General features: G+C 39.3%; 2 protein-coding genes across 2 annotated transcripts; one reads left to right on the forward strand and one right to left on the reverse strand.

The window, feature by feature from the left end:
* Nucleotides 1–848: 848 nt before the first annotated feature.
* On the forward strand, nt 849–1,848 carry GCK72_004679 (uncharacterized protein; the record flags this gene model as incomplete). The annotated part of the gene is made up of 2 exons (XM_003104186.2): nt 849–964; nt 1,710–1,848. The coding sequence occupies 2 exons, from the start codon at nt 849–851 to the stop codon at nt 1,846–1,848; spliced, it is 255 nt and encodes an 84-aa protein (XP_003104234.1).
* Nucleotides 1,849–2,263: 415 nt separating this feature from the next.
* GCK72_004680 (uncharacterized protein) lies at nt 2,264–17,959 on the reverse strand (the record flags this gene model as incomplete). Its single annotated transcript, XM_003104212.2, has 12 exons — nt 2,264–2,485; nt 3,443–4,084; nt 5,525–6,113; nt 6,999–7,422; nt 8,795–9,344; nt 10,798–11,014; nt 12,223–12,575; nt 13,948–14,291; nt 15,319–15,496; nt 15,620–15,946; nt 16,479–16,963; nt 17,872–17,959. 12 exons carry the CDS (start codon nt 17,957–17,959, stop codon nt 2,264–2,266), a joined length of 4,419 nt encoding a protein of 1,472 aa, XP_003104260.2.
* Nucleotides 17,960–18,681: the final 722 nt, after the last annotated feature.

Consider the following 18,681-nt stretch of genomic DNA (forward strand, 5'->3'; position numbering starts at 1 on the left):
CTGAAAATTATAGCTTTTTAGTCGGTGGAAATCGGTGGAAGTTGAATTGAGTTGCATCATGAGCGATGAAAAATTCAAATTTCTGATTTTAAGCATTTAAGATATGGTTTCTCGTTATTTTTCATCGAAAAATCGAGAAATTCATCGTTTTTCTACCCAAAAATCACTTTTTTCTATTGAAAATGTTCCGGAATCCAGAAAAATCCGATAAATAAAATTCCGATTTAATCCGTGGGTATACGGTCAACAAAAAAAAAGTACGCAGTACGCAGAGTGTACTGCGCACCGTACCCCACCAAACCTGCACATCTAACTGTCATACCTCGCGCCAATTTCATTTCGAACATTGACTTTTCGCAATTTTTCCGTTTTTATTGTTTTTTCATTGTTTTTTGACGATTTTTAGGTAAAAATATTGATTTTTGACGGAAAAAAACGTGTTTTGGAAGTCAAAATTGGTCGAAAATGATCCAAAAACATGGAAAAATGACCACAATAAAAGCGCTCTTGGTGAAAAATGTATTCCAATGATTTATCGATGAGAAAATGAGAAAAAAATCATCATAAAAGCAAAAATATACTAAATTTGATTTAAAAAATCAATTTTTGACATCCAAACCGATGAAATCTTGCTATTTTTCGGGCTTTGCTCGAGATTTTCATATTTTCGTTTGATTTGCGTCATTTTATTGCGAAAATATTGATTCGACAGTGAAAATTCCTTTTTTCACAGTTAAAAATATCAAAAATTGACCCGAATTTCAATTTTTTACCGTTCAAACTCATTTTCTCTCTCAACACCAAAATTATTTCTCAATTTTCAGCACTTACGTCAAAAATCAGCAAGAATGGGAAAGCGAAAGTCGAAGAGAAAGGCACCGACCAAGGCGAAGGCCGTCGTTCCACTCGACACTCAATTCAACTGTCCGTTCTGTAATCACGAACGTGTTTGTGAGGTTAAAATGTAAGTTTTGAGGTGGAAAATGATGGTTTTTGATGGGAAATCGGTCAGAATTTACTATTTTTTGATGTTTCCACTTGAAAAATTGGAAATTCCGCAAAATTCCGGTGGAAAGTAATGAACTATAGCGTTAAATCGAATGAAAATGAGTTTCAGGCGTTTTTTTGAGTGTTTTCTTCGCTATTTCCAGCGGGAAATTAATTAATTTCTTTGATTTAAACAAATTTGAGCGTTTTTTCAATATTTTCACCTAATTTTAGCGGAATTCAATAGGTTTTAACTCGAATTAGCTCAATTTTCAATGTTTTGCAGCCAATTGTCTTCGATTTCAATCAATAATCAGTCCTATTGACCGTTTTTTCGTGATTTTGAACAAATTTTTTATAGAAAATCTCTATTTTTGGTAATTTCGAACCAAATATACTAATTTTTGGTTTTTTTTTTGCTCAAAAAATGCGATTTTCAATTTGACGAAACGGCTAGAATGAAATTTCTCGATTTTTGTCTATTAGCACGACACGCTTTTTACTACTGCGCTCTACCGAAATCGAAGAAAATAGTGTGTGAGATTGAGAGATTCAGTGAAAAATAGACATTTCTAAAGAGGATTTCGGTGGAGCGCAGTTGTGAAAACTGTGCCGAGCAAATATTTTAGAGCGAAAAATCCCCATTTCGCAGGTTTTCACCAGAATTTCCTATTTTTTCGAGTCTTTTTTAGCTTAAAAATACCTTTTTCCTCAATTTCCAGGGACCGCGAGAAGAACGTCGGCTACATTTCGTGTCGTGTGTGCTCCGAAGACTTCCAAACCAACATCAACTACCTCTCCGAGCCGATCGACGTCTATTCCGATTGGGTGGACGCCTGTGAGCAAGCGAACAATGCCTAATTCTCTCATTTTTCTAATTTCTTTACCCCCACATGCGTTGATCTCTGATTTTCTCAGCAATTCTCTTTCCATTTTCCTTCTTTTTCCATTTCCCACTTCTGAATCATCAGTGCTCTAACGCTCTCTCTCCTCCCAAACCGGTCCAAAAAATTCATTTTCTGTGTGTAAATAACCGTCACACCATGTTTTGTTGTACAATACCCCCTATTATAAATTCTGTTGCCTTTCCAATTCCTAAATCCACCAAAAAATCATTGGCTCAAAGCTATATATTTATTTATATCTGAACAATTTTGCCCTCCTAGAAAATTTGTTTTAAAAAATGTAAAAATGGCACAAAGAAAATTAGCGACTAGAAAAATTATACATATAATCATAATCATTACAAAAATCTCATTATTCATCAATTGTATCCTTATTCATCAATTGTATTCAACTTGATACATGCCTCCATCAGACATCCAACCGACCACGCCTGCGCATCACAACTCTGTCTACAGTACTCTCCTCCGGCATTGGTTAGTTCTGGAAGGGATCTCCACGGGGAATCGATGATGTGTCGATAGGCGTTTCCGAGGCGTTCCTGGACTTGGCGAATGGCATATCTCTTCTCGACGCCACCAAGAATCTCACCGATCTGGAAAATGAAAGAAATGTTGGCGGCCTAACTTTCTCATAATTCAGATTTCTAGGCCACACAAAACTGGCACAAAAATCGCTAATTTTCAAGATGGCCTAGAAACCCAACTCAGGGGAAAGTTAGGCCACTGAGAAGTTTTCCGTTTTTGTGACCATTTTTGGCCAATTTCGATGGAAAAACGGTGAACTTTGGGATGGCCTAGGAATCCAAATTACGCAAAAGATAGGCCATCGCGGAAATGTTGCGTTTTCGGCCGATTTCGGAAGAATTTTTGTGGCCTAGGATTCATTTTGATGGCCTAGAACTCCAAATCTTGGACACGAAGTTTTTGGAGCGAGTTTTAGTAATTAATCCCTGTAATTTCAAGCTGAAATTCATAGAAAAACTGAAATTTTTCATCTAGTGTGACCTAGAAACCCAAAACTCGGCCACCAATCTTTTCAAACTGAGAAATCGAGTTTGGGCTTAGAATCTCGAACTTTTTTCGGTTGAATTCAATCAAAAAGTCTGAAAAAAGTGAAAACGCTATAAATGGTTTGGTGGCCTAGAAATCCAACCTTCGGCCACCAATCTATTTACGGCTGGAAATTCTGTTTTTGGATTTTAAAAGTCAAATTTTGAGCTGAAATTCATCAGAAAACCACTGACAATTGCGTAAAAAACGGTTCGGTGGCCTAGAAATCCGAACTTCGGTCATCCTCGTTTTTTTCAAAAATTTCATTCAAAATGCTCATTTTTTTTATTGTTTCTTGCTCGAAAATCGATGTTTTCCTTGAATTTTATGAAAAAATCACCAAAAAAACCGAGAAAACCAGTTCGGTGACTAAGATTCATCATCATGGCCTAGAAACCCAAAACTCGGCCAGTGTATTTTTTTTTCAAAATTTCGACAAAAAATGACCATTTTAATGGATTTTTCTAATCAATTTTAGAAAATTTTCTCCGATTTCTTACCTTGAGTCTCGCCTGTAGATAGTACCCGGCCACAAACAACCATTCGGGTCCCTGATGGTAATTCCATCCTTTCGCCGTCACTTTATCCGTTCCATCATCATCATTATTGTAGTATCCGTTGTATCCCCAATCCGTCGGATCCAGCGTCTTAATCCCAAGTGGTCCGAGAAGAACTTCAGCCGAATTTAGTGCTTTCCACGCTTTTTTCGCATCCAAAATATCTGGTGCAACGGCGAGAGTGATAGCAAAGTTGCATCTCAATTGGAAATCCGTGAATCCATGACTCGATCCGAACGAATCTTTCACAATCTCTCGTCGATTCACGTATTGCCCCTGAGCACCCGTCTCCACGTAGAACTTCTTCTCGAAATTTCTCCGAATCTTCTCCGCCCAGAAACTCCACGACCATTCGTCACTGACTCCTTTCCTCTCAATCAATCCCTTCTTGTTCCAATCGGCCAGTGCTCGAAGAGTACGGTATGCCAATCCTTGGAGCTCAACGGCTGCTCCGTCACGTGGTGTCGCTGGTTCTCCCTTGTTTCCAGCTCTCTCCGAACTGCCCATCTTATCCATCCACGTTCCACAATTCCATCGATTTCCTCCATGAATGAAACCTGTCGAACGGGACACACCGGCGGTCACCTGGAAACAGAAAATTGAGAAAACAGAGAATGGGTCGATGTATTAGCAGGGCACCCTTTTTACAACCGCGCTCTACCGAAACTAAAGGAAGCTGTGTGCGAAATTGAGAGACTCGGAGAAAAAGAGACATTTTTCTACGGGGATTTCAGTGAAGCGCAGTTGTAAGAACTGCGCCAAGCTAATATTGGAATGATGGCCTAGAAAAACAATAGGAAGTTAGTCCATCTCAGGTATGGGTGGGCGGGGCATAATAAATCCATTTTTAATGAAAAATTGGGAGAAAAATGAGATTTTTCTACGATTTTTATCTGACATTTTCAGGATTTTTCCTTCTATAATGATCTTGAGCCAAAATTTCGAAGAAAAATGACAATTTTTGTCCGAAAACCCCACAAAAAGCTCCTAATTTTCAAAAATCGAACAGAAAAGTGGGCGGAGCTTTCTCATTCTTTAGCAAATAAAATTTTTTTTAATCAGAAATATCTCAAAGATTCCACCAGAAAAGTGATCGGAGCGTATTCTGACAAGATTGACCCCGGATTTTTCCGAATTAACATGAAAAAAGTGGGCGTGGCCTGAAAAATGGGCGGAGCTTCTGTTTTCGGCTCATATTTGTTCGATTTAAACCGGAATTCGAGACATTTCCAGCACGAAAGTGGGCGGAGCTTGCATATGGCTATTTTCAGCTGTCCTCGTACTAGTTATCTAGAATTTTCAGTTAAAAATGGGCGTGGCTCAAATATGGGCGGAGATTATAGCTTCAGTCTAATCTCGTTATATTTAATCCAAAATTTCTGAAATTTTCAGTCAGAAAGTTGGCGGTTAGGCGGAGCTTACAGATAGGCTAATGGACGATTTCCAGGTCTGAGTTTTCTAGATTTTTTCAGCAAAAAAAGTGGGCGTGTCCCAAAAATGGGCGGAGCCTCTGTTTTCGGCTCAAATTTATTCGATTTACACCAGAATTTGAGACATTTTCAGGTCGACAAGTGGGCTCTTTTCAATTAAAAAGATGGGCGTGGCCTAAAAATGGGCGGAGCTTCTGTTTACCGGCTTAATCTCGTTAGATTTTAGTCAAAATTTCTGGAATTTTCCGCCAAAAAATTGGCAGTTTTCGCTGGAAAAAGGGCGGAGCTTACAGATGGACGATTTCCAGTCATCTGATGTGAATTTTCTAGAATTTTTCAACCAAAAAATGGGCGTGGCCTAAAAATTGGCGGAGCTTCTGTTCTCACCTCAATATCATTTGATTTTAGCCAGAAAGTTAGCAGTTTTCGCTGGAAAATGAGCGGAGCTTATAGATAGACTAAAGGCAGATTTCCAAGTCTAAACTTTCTGGAATTTTTCAACCAAAAAAATGGGCGTGGCCTAAACAAGCCATTTTTCTAGCAATATTCAGCCGATTTCAGTCAAATTTCCCCCATTTTTTACCAATTCTCTCACCTGAAATCCCTCATCTCTCATCTGCTCATCGATCTGTGGCCCGGCATTCCTCTCTCTGAAGTCGATTCCTCCGAAATGTTTATCCATCGCCTCATAGATCGTCTCAATCAATTTCTGCTCTTTCTCCTCCTCTCCATAAACCGTATTGTCTTTCGGATAGATACGACGAACGACGTCTCCAAGAATCTCGTGTCCATTAGGTGCCATTTCAACATATTTCACAATCGAAACGAGCCAAAACCACGTGGCATCTCGACAATTGTATCTTGCTCCGATGCCTTCCGCCAGTAGATTCGGTATCAATCCATGTCTCAAAGCACCGCCAAACGAGAGAATAATCTGACGGGCTTCCTGGAACCTCCCAGTCGAAAGAAGACATCCGGGGAGAGCGATGAATGTGTCACGTCCCCAATTTCTCCATATCCCCACGGCGAAATGAGTGAGCCCTGCTGCCAGACTGGATGGATGCTCATCTTCTAGTTGGAGTGATTCGGGAATTGGAGCTAGCCCGGCTCCTGGAATGTAGCCGAGGAATTCGATCGTCGAGATTGATAGATGACGAATGAGTGCAGATGAGTTTTCGATTTCTCTGGAAGAATAGATGATGAGGTATAGTGGATTTTGACTATAATTTAAGATTTGAAATTGATGAGAATATGGTCAAATTGGAAACTCTTCTAAATCGCTTCGAATTTGATAAAGTTTGGTCAAAATTGTACCCAAATTGAGCTCAAAAATGGATTGATTGTGCACCGGATTTACACTCTTTTTCCGTAAAATAAGCTCGAAAATACCGAATTTCATCTCTAAATGACTAAAAACTTCTTAAAAATGCTCAAATTCGCCCAAAAAATGGCTCAAAATTTACAAATGAGTTCGAAATTCTCAAAATTTGATTGATTTGACATCAGAATTAGCTGAAAATTGGCTGAAAATGAGCTCAAATTGTATTAAATCATCTAGAATTTGTTCAAAATTACTCTATGAAACCTGTCTGTCTGTCTGTCCAGATGTCCTCAAATCCGGAATTCCAAATGCTCATTTTTCTACGTTTCTAGGTTTCCAAATTTCAAATTTTCTGTATTTCCAAGTGCCCGGATGTCCACATTTTCAGTCTTTCGAGATTCAGATTTTCAGATTTCAAGACTTCAGCTCTTTTTACTTAAAAATAAGCTCAAACATACAAAATTTCGGCTCAAAATAACTCAAAACTTCTTGAAATGGCTCAAATTCGCCTAAAAATTGGCTGAAAATGAGCTCAAACTATCTCAAAACTTCGAGAATCATCTGGAATTGACTGAATTTTAGTAATTTTCAGCCAAAATCTGTCTGTCTTCCAGATGATAACTTTCCTACATTTCTAGGTTTCCAAATTTCCAAATTTCTGTATTTCCAAGTGTCCGGATGTCCGCATTTTCAGATTTCCAGACTTTCATCCATCCCTATTCCCAAACGAAACCCCATTCAAACTCACGGTGCCATTCGTCTCAACACTTCTGCTCGTATTTTTCCATAGATAAACGAGATAATCGTCTCAAAATAGCACGGTCTCAAATAATACGGTACATGCTCCAGCGGTTTCAACAAACTCTCCACAACATCAGCCACATTTCTCAGCTTATCAAACTTCTTCAGTCTCCCAACAATATAATCGCATAGCCACGTTCCGTCTCTCAAATTCTGGCAGAGTGGATGTCCAAGATCGTTGTTATCACGGATCTTTTCGAGGATCGGAATCAGTCCTTGCAATCCACAATACACGAATTTCCCATAGTTTGGAACTTCGTATCCACCTTGTCCAATCGTCGCGTAGTCCTCTGATTCACAATGGAAAAGAAGTGGGGCGAACGACTGGTAAGTGAGGGTGGAGAGAGCTGCGTCGAGTTCGGTGGAGGATTCTGGAAAGAAATAAGAGATTGTGGATGGGAAAAGTGGAAGAGATTTAGGGTTCTAGGCCACCAATTAGAGGGTTCTAGGCCACCAATTAGAGGGTTCTAGGCCACCAATCAGAGGTTTCTAGGCCACCAATCGGAGGTTTCTAGGCCACCAATTAGAGGGTTCTAGGCCACCAATTAGAGGGTTCTAGGCCACCAATCAGAGGTTTCTAGGCCACCAATCGGAGGTTTCTAGGCCACCAATTAGAGGTTTCTAGGCCACCAATCGGAGGTTTCTAGGCCACCAATCGGAGGTTTCTAGGCCACCAATCGGAGGTTTCTAGGCCACCAATCGGAGGTTTCTAGGCCACCAATCGGAGGTTTCTAGGCCACCAATCGGAGATTTCTAAGCCACCAATCGGAGATTTCTAGGCCACCAATCGGAGGTTTCTAGGCCACCAATCGGAGGTTTCTAGGCCACCAATCGGAGGTTTCTAGGCCACCAATCAGAGGTTTCTAGGCCACCAATAGAAGGTTTCTAGGCCACCAATAGAAGGTTTCTAGGCCACCAATTAGAGGTTTCTAGGCCATCAATTGGAGGTTTCTAGGCCATCAATTGGAGGTTTCTAGGCCATCAATTGGAGGTTTCTAGGCCATCAATTGGAGGTTTCTAGGCCATCACTAGTAAGATAAAGGGTTTTGAGATGGAAATTCAACTAAATTTCATGAATTTTTGGTAGTTTTCTTCAAAATATGGTCATCAAACTGTTCATTTCGTCGAGAGCTTTTAGAAAAGTATAATCACGCCTAGATTTGAAGCAAGTTGGGTCTCGACACGAAAACTACAGTAACCCGACCCGGATTACTGTACTTTTCGTGGCGAGACCCAACTTGTTCCAAATCTAGTCATGATTATACTTTTCTGAAAGCTCTCGACGAGATGAATCTGAATATAGCGGTCTGGTTGTCCAGTTTTATGTTTTCAGACTTTTTTTTTCAACTTTTGATGAAAGATTTGGATTCGAGAACTCAAGGATGACCCAGACAACACAATTTCTAGCAATATTTTTTTCGAATTTGATTTAAAAACGCGTCAAAGGTACGCCAGATTTAGTTCAGAACCTCAAGCAAAAATGTCTGTCTGTCTGTCCGAATATCCAGATGTCCGAAAAGAAAAAAAACCAGAATTTGTATTTTTGTCCATATGTCTCATTTCAGCGAAACTTTAACTTTCTGCTTGAATTTTGGGTTGAAAAAACGCGTCGAAGGTGCGTCAACCGTCTCTATATCTGGATACAGTTTACAGTCATTTCCAGATGTCTGTCTGTATCAAAATTCTGGGTTTTGCTGCCATTTTTTTCCGTTTTTTTCAAGGAATTTCACATTTTTTCCGTACCAATTTCTCGATGAATCTGCTCAAACGCATTGGCCGCCTCTTCCTTCGGTCGAATCTTGAATCCAATGACACTTCCTGACGAGAAATTCGTCAATTCAATGTATTCTCCACCATGGACACGGAACATCGTTCCATCTTCAAATCCAACATTCTCTCTAATTTCCATTTGGAAATTCTCGAGTCCTTGGAGGTAATTCTGATTCTCATCTCCCCATTCCTCCTCAATTTTATTCAATTTCATCTCAAACAGCACTTTATGGAGGACTCCTCCAATCGGAATATGCTTGAGACCGCCCGGCCAATTCACGTAATTTTTGGAGAATGCAGTGTGGGACACCACGACGACAGTCTCGTGACTTCTCGGATTGTGACGAGTGATTCCGACGATATCCGGATTCATTTGGTCGACAAATACTTGTGTGAAACCGTTTTGAGCCAGTGAAGTGTGCAATTTGTTGAGGATTTTTCGTCCTTTGATAATTCCTTGGTTTTCAGTGATTTGATTGTTGGCGCAGGAGGCGTACGGACGGGTTTCGTGGACGACGTGAATCTGGAAGGTGTGAGTTAGAAAACCCTGATTTTCAGCCTAAAAAATCAACATTTTCAGACAAAAACCACTATAACTCGGTTTGTTTTGATTGTAAGAATAAGTTGAATAGTGATTCAGAATCCGCACGGCATCAGCTTTCCAGTAATACTAGATTTGTTTATGAAACTTTCTGGAATGTTTCAGAAAAATAAGAAAAATCGTTTTCAGACAAAAAATTAGACTTAGAAGAATGAAGTAGGTCTAGCTGAAAGTCACTGTGCTGAAATATCGTATTTCATTGATCCTTCTCATTGGAGTTCTGATTCAATTTCAGACATTCTTCTCTGAAATTTCGAACAAATAGTTTCGGAGAACATAAATGAAAAGTCTGCAATTTCTTGGAAAAGCTTTTTTCGACCTAGAATACCATTGAAATAACAATTTTAAGACCTAAATTCCTTGAAAATCGACGTAAATCTCTTTAAAATGACATAAATTCCTCAAAAATGACCGAATTTCTTTGCAATATGAGCTAAATTCTGTTAAAAATGACCTAAATTCATAACCAAAATTTGAACATTGATTTGGAAATCCTCGAGACATGAGTTATAACTTCTGAAACATTCCTATTTCAGATTTGTCTGAAAATGAGGGTTCTAGAACACTCGCCTTTTCAGCTCAAATTGAAATTAAAAAGTTCCAGAATCTATAACTGACGTCTCGAGAAATCCAAAATCAATTTTCAAATTTATGTTATGAGGGCAGCTCATACGTGTTTTTTGTCTGGAATTGCAGACTTTTTAGGTCGAAAAAAAAACTATTTTCGGGATTTTTTTAGCTGATTTTTAACCGAATTTAGCTCATTTTGCAAAGAATTTTGGTCATTTTTAAGGAATTTACGTCAATTTTCAAGGAAATAGGGTCATTTTTTAGGGGATTTAGCTCATTTTGCAAAGAATTTAGGTCTTTTTTAAAAAGAATTTTGATAATTTCCAAGGAATTTATGTCATTTTCAAGAAATTCACTTCGATTTTCAAGGAATTAAGGTCATAAAATTGCTATTTCAATGGTACTCTATGTCGAAAAAAGCTTTTCCCTAAAATTGCAGACTTTTCATTCATGAATGGGGCAGCTCTGAAACTATTTGTTCGAAATTCCGTAAGAAGAATGTCTGAAACCGAATCAGAACTCCAATGAGAAGGATCAATGGAATACGATATTTCAGCCCAGTGACTTTCAGCTAGCCCTACTTCATTCTTCTAAGTCTGACTCCTGTCTTAAACAATCTTTTCTCAGAAACAAACGAGGGAAATTTCAGAAATGAATCTAGAATTACTGAAAAGCCGAAGTCGTGAGGATTCTGAATCACTATTCAACTTATTCTTACAATCAAAACAAACCGAGTTATAGGAGGCTTCTGTCTGAAAATCTTGATTTTAAGACAGATTTCCAGCCAGTTACCTCCCAAACTTACATGATCTCTAACCAATTCATCGTATCCTCTCGTACTTCCAACTGCACACGACGCCATCGTCAGCATTGCGGCCGTCGGAAGGATGTCGAATGGACTTCTCGTGTGAATTGGCGATGGATTGTCGTGAGATTGGTCAAGGAATAGACCATGGGCAATGGAATTTGGAGCGAGACGAGCGGACTTCTGTTTGAATGCACCAACACAATCACCACCGTATCTGGAAATATAGGGAGAGGTTATGGGTGAGATGGGGGCGGATTTCTAGAAATTTCTGGACAAACAGACACGTTTCTATTAGCAGAGCAAGTTCGTTACACTGCGCTCCACTGCAAACGAGAGAGTATGAGAGTAAGAAACGCAGAGTTTTTTCAGGCGCGAAACCTGATTTTCACCATTTTTGATCTATTTTCACAAGTTTTAATTTAAAATTTGCAAATTTTTAATTAAATCTTGTGAAAATATTTCAAAAATGGTGAAAATCTGTTTCGAGCCAGAAAAAACTCTGCGCCTCTTACTCTCATACTCTCTCGTTTGCGGTGGAGCGCAGTTGTAAGAAGACGTGGGCTGCTAATAGCTAAAAACCATTTTTTTGTAATTTTTCACACATTTTCAGCCAAATTCCGCCAATTCCCAGGCTCGCATCAGAAAATAGTTTTACTATTCCAAACAGACCTCAACCATCTAAGCCCCGCCTCTTTTCTCACAGTCAAATTTCCGATTTACGATTTTCGGGGCAAAAATCGGGGATATGACCAATTTTTGGCTAAAAAAGAGTAATTTTGAATTGAAATCTTTCGAAAAATGATCGAAAACGGGCATTTTGAGTGAACATTCTGAAAAAAAACCGAGGATGGCCGAAGTTTGGGTTTCTAGGCCGCCAAAAAGAATTCTAGGTTAGGAAACCGCCGTTTTTAGAAAAATTTCAGTAGTTTTCTGATGAATTTCAGCTTGAAAAATGTGTTTTTAGAGCCAAAATTGGCAATTTCAGCCCTCAATAGATTGATGGCCGAAGTTTGGGTTTCTAGGCCACCACAATGAATCTTAGGCCACCAAAGAGAATTCTAGGCCACCAAAGAGAATTCTAGGCCACCAAGCTGTTTTAGGCAATCTTCAGGCATTCGCTGTGTGATACCGTGAGAAAAGGGGCGGAACTTGGATGGGTGGCGCTATTTTCTGTTTCGAAACTGGGAAACGGCTGATAGTGAATTTGGCTGAAAATGTGTGAAAAATTACTGAAATTGGTTCAAATTCTATTTGTGTAATAACATGTCTGTGGCATAGTTGTCCGGAATCCGGATTCCTGATTCCGGGAAATGTAAAATCTCATTCCGGTTCCAGATTCCGGATTTCGAAAATTGTCATTCCGTATAAAAAAGGTTTATGACAATTACGCTTGAAGAGTTATGTTTCCATTTCCCCACTTACCTATACACCAATCGTCCCTGTTCATGACTATCCCCCGCCGACTGAGCCTCTCGAATCAACGAACTGATTCCCAATCGATTGACGAACATGTTATCCGCTTGCTCACTTCCTGTGAACAACTCAGCGAACACATAGATATCCGGACGGACTTCTCTCGCACATTTCAACAATTTCTCTGCCACGTGGATCGGTGTTCCGTGTGCATTGTCGATACGGAGTCCGTGGAAGATACGGGCGGCCTGTTGAGTGTATTCTTTCATGTAGTCCCATAGGAATGGACTGTCTTCCTCTTTCTCGCCGTAGTTCAGTTTCACAGAATCTCCCCAACATACCAGTTCACGGCGAAGGTACGTCTGGAATTCAGATTTTTTGGAATTATTGAGAAAATGGGATATTTTGGAGATCAAAATCATGAAAATTGAGTGAAAACTGGTTCAGATTGCCCAGAAAACTAGATTTTTACAGTCAGAAATGTTGAAAAATGAAGATTTTGAAAAAAAATTAGATGGCCGAATTTTGGATTCCTAGGCCACCACTGTGATTTTCAGTTGGATTTGAGTCTATTTCGCTCGTAAAATACTCAAAATTAGCAAAAACGAGAAAGTTCCGTAAAAACGTCTGGTGGCCGAGGTTTGGATTTCTAGGCCACCAGGAGATATTCCCGACCACGGATCATTATTTCCACATTCTCTACAGAATAGAACTACCACATTCTATTAAGACAAGAAGAAAGAACATTCAGAAGACGGTGGCCTAGAAATCCAAAACTCGGCCACCAGTTTTTAAAGACGTTTTTTCTAGTTTTGATTCTCAAAAACTGGAAACTTCGTGAAAAAATCAAGAATCACTTCCAGTTTTTGACCAATCGGTGGCCGAGTTTTGGGTTTCTCGGCCACCATGACCCAATTTTCATCATTTTTTGTTCCAAATCTTTGAAATTTCAGTTATTTCCCTTCACTCAGAAATGTTGAAAATTGAAGATTTGGAAACAAAAAATTACATGGCCGAATTTTGGATTTCTAGGCCATCAGGATATATTTTCGGCCACGGATCATTATTAACGCTTTCTGCAGTGTATAAATAGGACATTTTATTAAGAAAAGGAGGAAGAACAATCAGAAGACGGTGGCCCAGAAATCCAAAACTAGGCCACCTGTTTTTCTGATTTTTTGTAATTTAAAAAAATTGATGGTCGAGTTTTACAATTTCCTAGGCCATGGGTTCAAATTTTCTCGTTTTACATTAGTTTTCACATTATCGTGGAAAACTAATTGATTCGATGAAAATTAGCATTTTCAAGAAGATGGCCTAGAAATCCAAAAACTCGGCCACCATTTTTTGTGACTTTTTTCAAAATTCCTTATTAATTTTCGTGATTTTTCAAGAATTTCATGATGAAAATGAACAATAACAAACAAAAATCGCATATAAACTTCCTAAAACAGCAAAAAAAAACAGCCTAAAAATGATGGCCGAGTTTTGCATTTTTCTAGGAGAGCATTTTCAAGATGGTGGCCTAGAAAACCAAAACTCGGCCACCAGTTTTTAAAAGACATTTATTCTAGTTTTGACTCTCAAAAACTGGAAACTTCGTGAAAAAATCAAGAATCACTCCCAGTTTTTGACGAATCGGTGGCCGAGTTTTGGGTTTCTAGGCCACCAAGGCCCAATTTTCCTCATTTTTTGTTCAAAATCTTTGAAATTTCAGTAATTTCCCCCTCTAACCTGAGAGTCTTTCAATGCGAAATTCTTCATCGGATCACTACTCATAACCCATCCATTGAAAGCCATCAAAAACTTTGATTTCTCCTCATCGTAAGCGAATTTCTCCTCGCTCCTCCATCCCAAATCACCCTCCAAGTGCAAGAAATAGTCAGTTGTCAATGGATTCTCCTCGTTGACACGCCCCTTTTTGGGTCCATTTTCGGCGATTCTCTCATAAGTGATTCCACCCATTACTGCTCGTAGACCGGCTAGAATGATCTCCCACGCGTCACGGGCGGCATCGAGATTCTTCTGATGGAGAGCGGCGGAGAAGCTTTGGACACACTTTTGGACGCGTTCTTCTTCTGGAAAATAGTATATTGGCTTTTTTGCTATATTTTTTCAATTTTAAGCGAAAATTCTTAGAAAAACAGCACACAATCACCTAAAAATGATCGAACACTCACAAAAATTAATTACAGTACCCCTCGTAAATCGACATTTAAAGGCGCATTGCTCTTGAAAGTTATTGTGACTCTCGTAGCGACCAAAGTGGTTACTGTAGTTAAGTGTCGATTTACGGAGATTTCTTCATTTTTTGTGATTTTGGCTGGTTTTATGCGATTTTAGTGTAAGTTTTTAATAATTTTGGCACTTTTTTTCAACGATTTCCGCTCAAAAACATTTTCAAAATAGAAAAAAAACCTTTCTCACCGAATTTTAGCGCAAAAAAACTGGAAAACTCTTGAAAAAAACAGCCAAAAATCACCAAAAAATAATCGAAAATTGATGAAATTGGCAAAAAATTAATTACAGTACCCCTCGTAAATCGACATTTAAAGGCGCATGCTATCGAAGTTGTCATGAGTCTCGTTGCGAACAAATCGGCTACTGTAGTTAAGTGTCGATTTACGGGGATTTCTTCATTTTTTTTTTAAATTTTGACTGGTTTTACGCGATTTTAGTGTAAGTTTTTAATAATTTTGGCACTTTTTTAAAACGATTTCCGCCCAGAAACTTCTCAAAATAGAAAAAACCATTCTCACCGAATTTTATCGCAAAAACTCGAAAAACCTGGCGAAACCTGCTAAAAACAACCAAAAATTACCTAAAAACAGTCGCAAATCGATCGGAAACTCGAAAATATTCAATTACAGTACCCCTCGTAAATCGACATTTAAAGGCGCATACTCTTCAAGTTGTCGCGGGTCTCAACACGCTCTCTTGGGTTACTGTAGCTAAAATTTTGATTTCCGGAATTCTGAGTCGTTTTTTGGCTCTTTTTTATCGAATTTTGACCGAATTTTCGCATATTTTTGCTGTTTTATATGACTTTAAAGGGATTTTCCGCGGTTTTTACTGTTTTTTCTGTGATTTTCTCTCCAAACTAACCAGATCCTGCGTCTCCTCTCTCTCTGTTGAATATTCTAGCGGATCTTTCAAAATCCACTGAACTTCCGAATCTTCTGAATTCTGAATCCTGTACAATTTCGACATCTTGTCCATCGAGAGGGTCTTGTGTCGGGCCGCCGGCTTGTTTGATGAACATTTCGAACAGATTCACCATCGCCTGGAATGAGAGAATGTCGTGGCCGAAATTTTGAGTTTTCTAGGCCAAGTTGGTGGCCTAGAAGACCAAAAATCCGGTAAATTTTCGAATTTTTTGCTGATTTTTTGCCTAAAAATCACTCACCTTTAAATCCACCTGGAAAAATTCATGAAGCTCCGCCTTCGGGAGAACCTCAGCTCTCAACAAGTATTCGATTGCATTCACGTGATGAATATTCTCGACAACAGCTGGAACTCCTCGATGCTCCCACACTCCTTCGCTGACTTGCTTTCCAAACTCATGATAGACTCTGTCGATGACGTAGGCGGGGCGAAGATGTGGAGAATTCGAGCAGTTGTAGGCAGATTCTGGATGCTCCATGAGCCATTTCGCGTTTTTCGCGGCGTGGTTCCAGACAACGTCCTGGACCGTTAGGATACCCCATGACTTTTCGAGATCTTCGACGAGATTCTGGAAAAATGGATCAGAATGAAATCAAAATGGTCACTATTGAATTCAGCTCACCGAAAGCTTTCAGAAAAGTATAATCATGACCAGGTTTGAAGAAACGTGGATCTCACCACGAAAACTACAGATCTACAGTAATCCGGTCCGGGCTACTGTAGTTTTCGTGGTGGGACCCAAATAACTCCGAAACCAGTCATGATTATACTTTTCTGGATGCTTTCGGCGAGCTAAGTTCAATTGTAGCAATTTCTGGAGAGTGGTGGAACTTTAAAACTTCCTGGGACTAGGAAATTGCTCTGGTTGCCTAGAATTCCAAAACTAGGCCATGAAAGTTGCATATTCAGATTCATCTCGTTGAGAGCTTTCAGAAAAGTATAATCATGACCGGGTTTGAAGCTAGTTGGGTCTTGCCACGAAAACTACAGTAATCCAATTCGGGCTACTGTAGTTTTCGTGGCGAGACTCAACTTGCTCCAAACCAGGGCATGATTATACTTTTCTCAAAGCTCTCGACGAGCTGAATTCAATTTCTCACCTGAATATCCTGAAATCCTGCTCCGTCTCCGAGTGTTTGAATCAATGAGTGATGATTGCTCAAGGAATACGCGCTATTCGACACGCCCAACTCATGAATCGGCGTCAGATGGATCATATTGTATCCAGTGTCATGCGCCACTTTCAGACGGTTCTTCCATTCGTTCAGAGGTCCGAGTAGCTTCGTCAGATACGTCTGACAACAAATCCCATCCAAATTCAATGGTTTTCCGTTGATTTGCAGTCCGGGCATCACAAGGAAATATCCGTGTCCAGATTCGACGGTTTCAGCTGTCTCAGACTCTTCGGATTCCACGATAAAATGGTATCGAAAAGATCCGGCTTCCTGGCATTTGACCTCACAGAAAACCGATAAATGGTCTTTTCCTTCTGACCATTTGAGTGGAGATCCAGGGGAGACTGTGGTGTAGACACTGACTTTCTTTCCGAGTAGAGAAGAGCCACGCTTGAAGCGAACGATCCAGCCTGGAAAATTTACAAAAATTGAATTTAGGCCCAAAATTTGTTGATTTCGCACGAATTCCGCTAAAACTGCCAAATTCAAACTCAGCTCGATGAGAGCTTTCAGAAAAGTATAATCATGGCTAGTTTTGAGGCAAGTTGGGTCTCGCCACGAAATCGTCTCCGGGTTACTGTAGTTTTCGTGGTGAGACCCGAGTCGCATCAAAACTAGCCATGATTATACTTTTCCGGAAGCTCTCGTTGAGCTTACTCCGATTATCTACTTTTCATGGCCGAGTTTTGATTTTCTAGGCCACCAGCGTAGTTTTTTGGTCCCCAAATCTCGTAACTCTGTCAGTATCGCACCAATCTCGTTGAAATTGCTACAGATGAATTCAGCACGTTGAGAGCTTTCAGAAAAGTATAATCATGGTTTGGTTTGAAGAAAGTTGGGTCCCGCCACGAAAGCTACTTGGGTTACTGTAGTTTTCGTGGCGGGACCCAATTTGCTTTAAAACTATCCATGATTTTACTTTTCTGAATGCTCTCATCCCGCTGAATCTTACTGTATCTATTTCAACGTAATTGGCACAAAACTGACCAAATTACGGCTTTCGTGGACTAGAAACTGGTGCTGGTGGCTTAGAAACACAAGATTCGGTCACAAAGTGTAGAAAGTTAGATTCAGCTTGCCGAGAGCTTTCGGAAAAGTATAATCAAGACTAGTTTTAGACCTAGTTGGGTCTCACCACGAAAACTACAGTAGCCCAGACCGAATTACTGTAGATTTCGTGCCAAGACCCAACTAGCTTCAAACCTAGCCATGATTATACTTTTCTGAAAGCTCTCAACCTACTGAATTCGAAAATTTTAGATTTATGATTTTTTCTCAAAAATTTCTCTAGAAAAATCTGAAAAATTCTCAAATTTACCTTTCTCAACCTTTCGAATCACACTATCCAATCGTTCGCCATCCTCCAACACAATAATCCGTATCTCCGTCTGCTCTTTCTGTGTCATTCGACTGATTTTCGAGATTTTTGAGAAAAAACCTGGAAAATGAATTTTTGTGAAAAAAAGTGAAAAAGAGAGATTTTGTCGGGGACAAAAATAAGACAAAAATAAAACGGTTGCAAACAAGAAAAGAAGTAATCTAAACATAGCAAAAGGTATCTGGTGTTTGATAAGAAATGTTATCATTTCGCGTTTTATCGCATTATTTGCGCCGTACGAGAACTGAAACAACAATAAACAACTTCTCAAGGCCAAACACCACATTATCTGTGTGTTTTTTGGTGTTTTTGCACGCAAAAAGTGCGCCGAAAGTCCGAAAAACCGATCGATAAACCTAAAAAGTTGTTTCAATGGTCCCGAAGTCAAAAAATCAATATTTTCTCTATAAAAATTAAGAAACTTTTGATAAAAATCAATAATCCGAGTTTTCAACACATGTCTCATCAAAAAAAAGAGCAAAACACTGGAGCAACGTGACTTATTTCATCTTTTCTCTCAGGTTGCTTCACTCAATTTCTCTTTTTCAAAAATACCGCGTTGCGCGTCATTTATTGGGCATTGGACGTAGTTTGTGTGTCAGGTGTTTGCGGACCTAGGATTTGAACGAGTTTTTGGATTTTTCGAAGTGCAAATATTGATTTTTCAATGGGTTTTCAGTGTTTTTCGAGCATTTTTCATGAGAAAATATATTGAAAATACGGTTTTCCAAATTAAAATACTCATTTTTC

Source organism: Caenorhabditis remanei, chromosome II (assembly GCF_010183535.1).
Source record: "Caenorhabditis remanei strain PX506 chromosome II, whole genome shotgun sequence".
In the NCBI taxonomy this organism is placed as follows: Eukaryota; Metazoa; Nematoda; class Chromadorea; order Rhabditida; family Rhabditidae; genus Caenorhabditis; species Caenorhabditis remanei.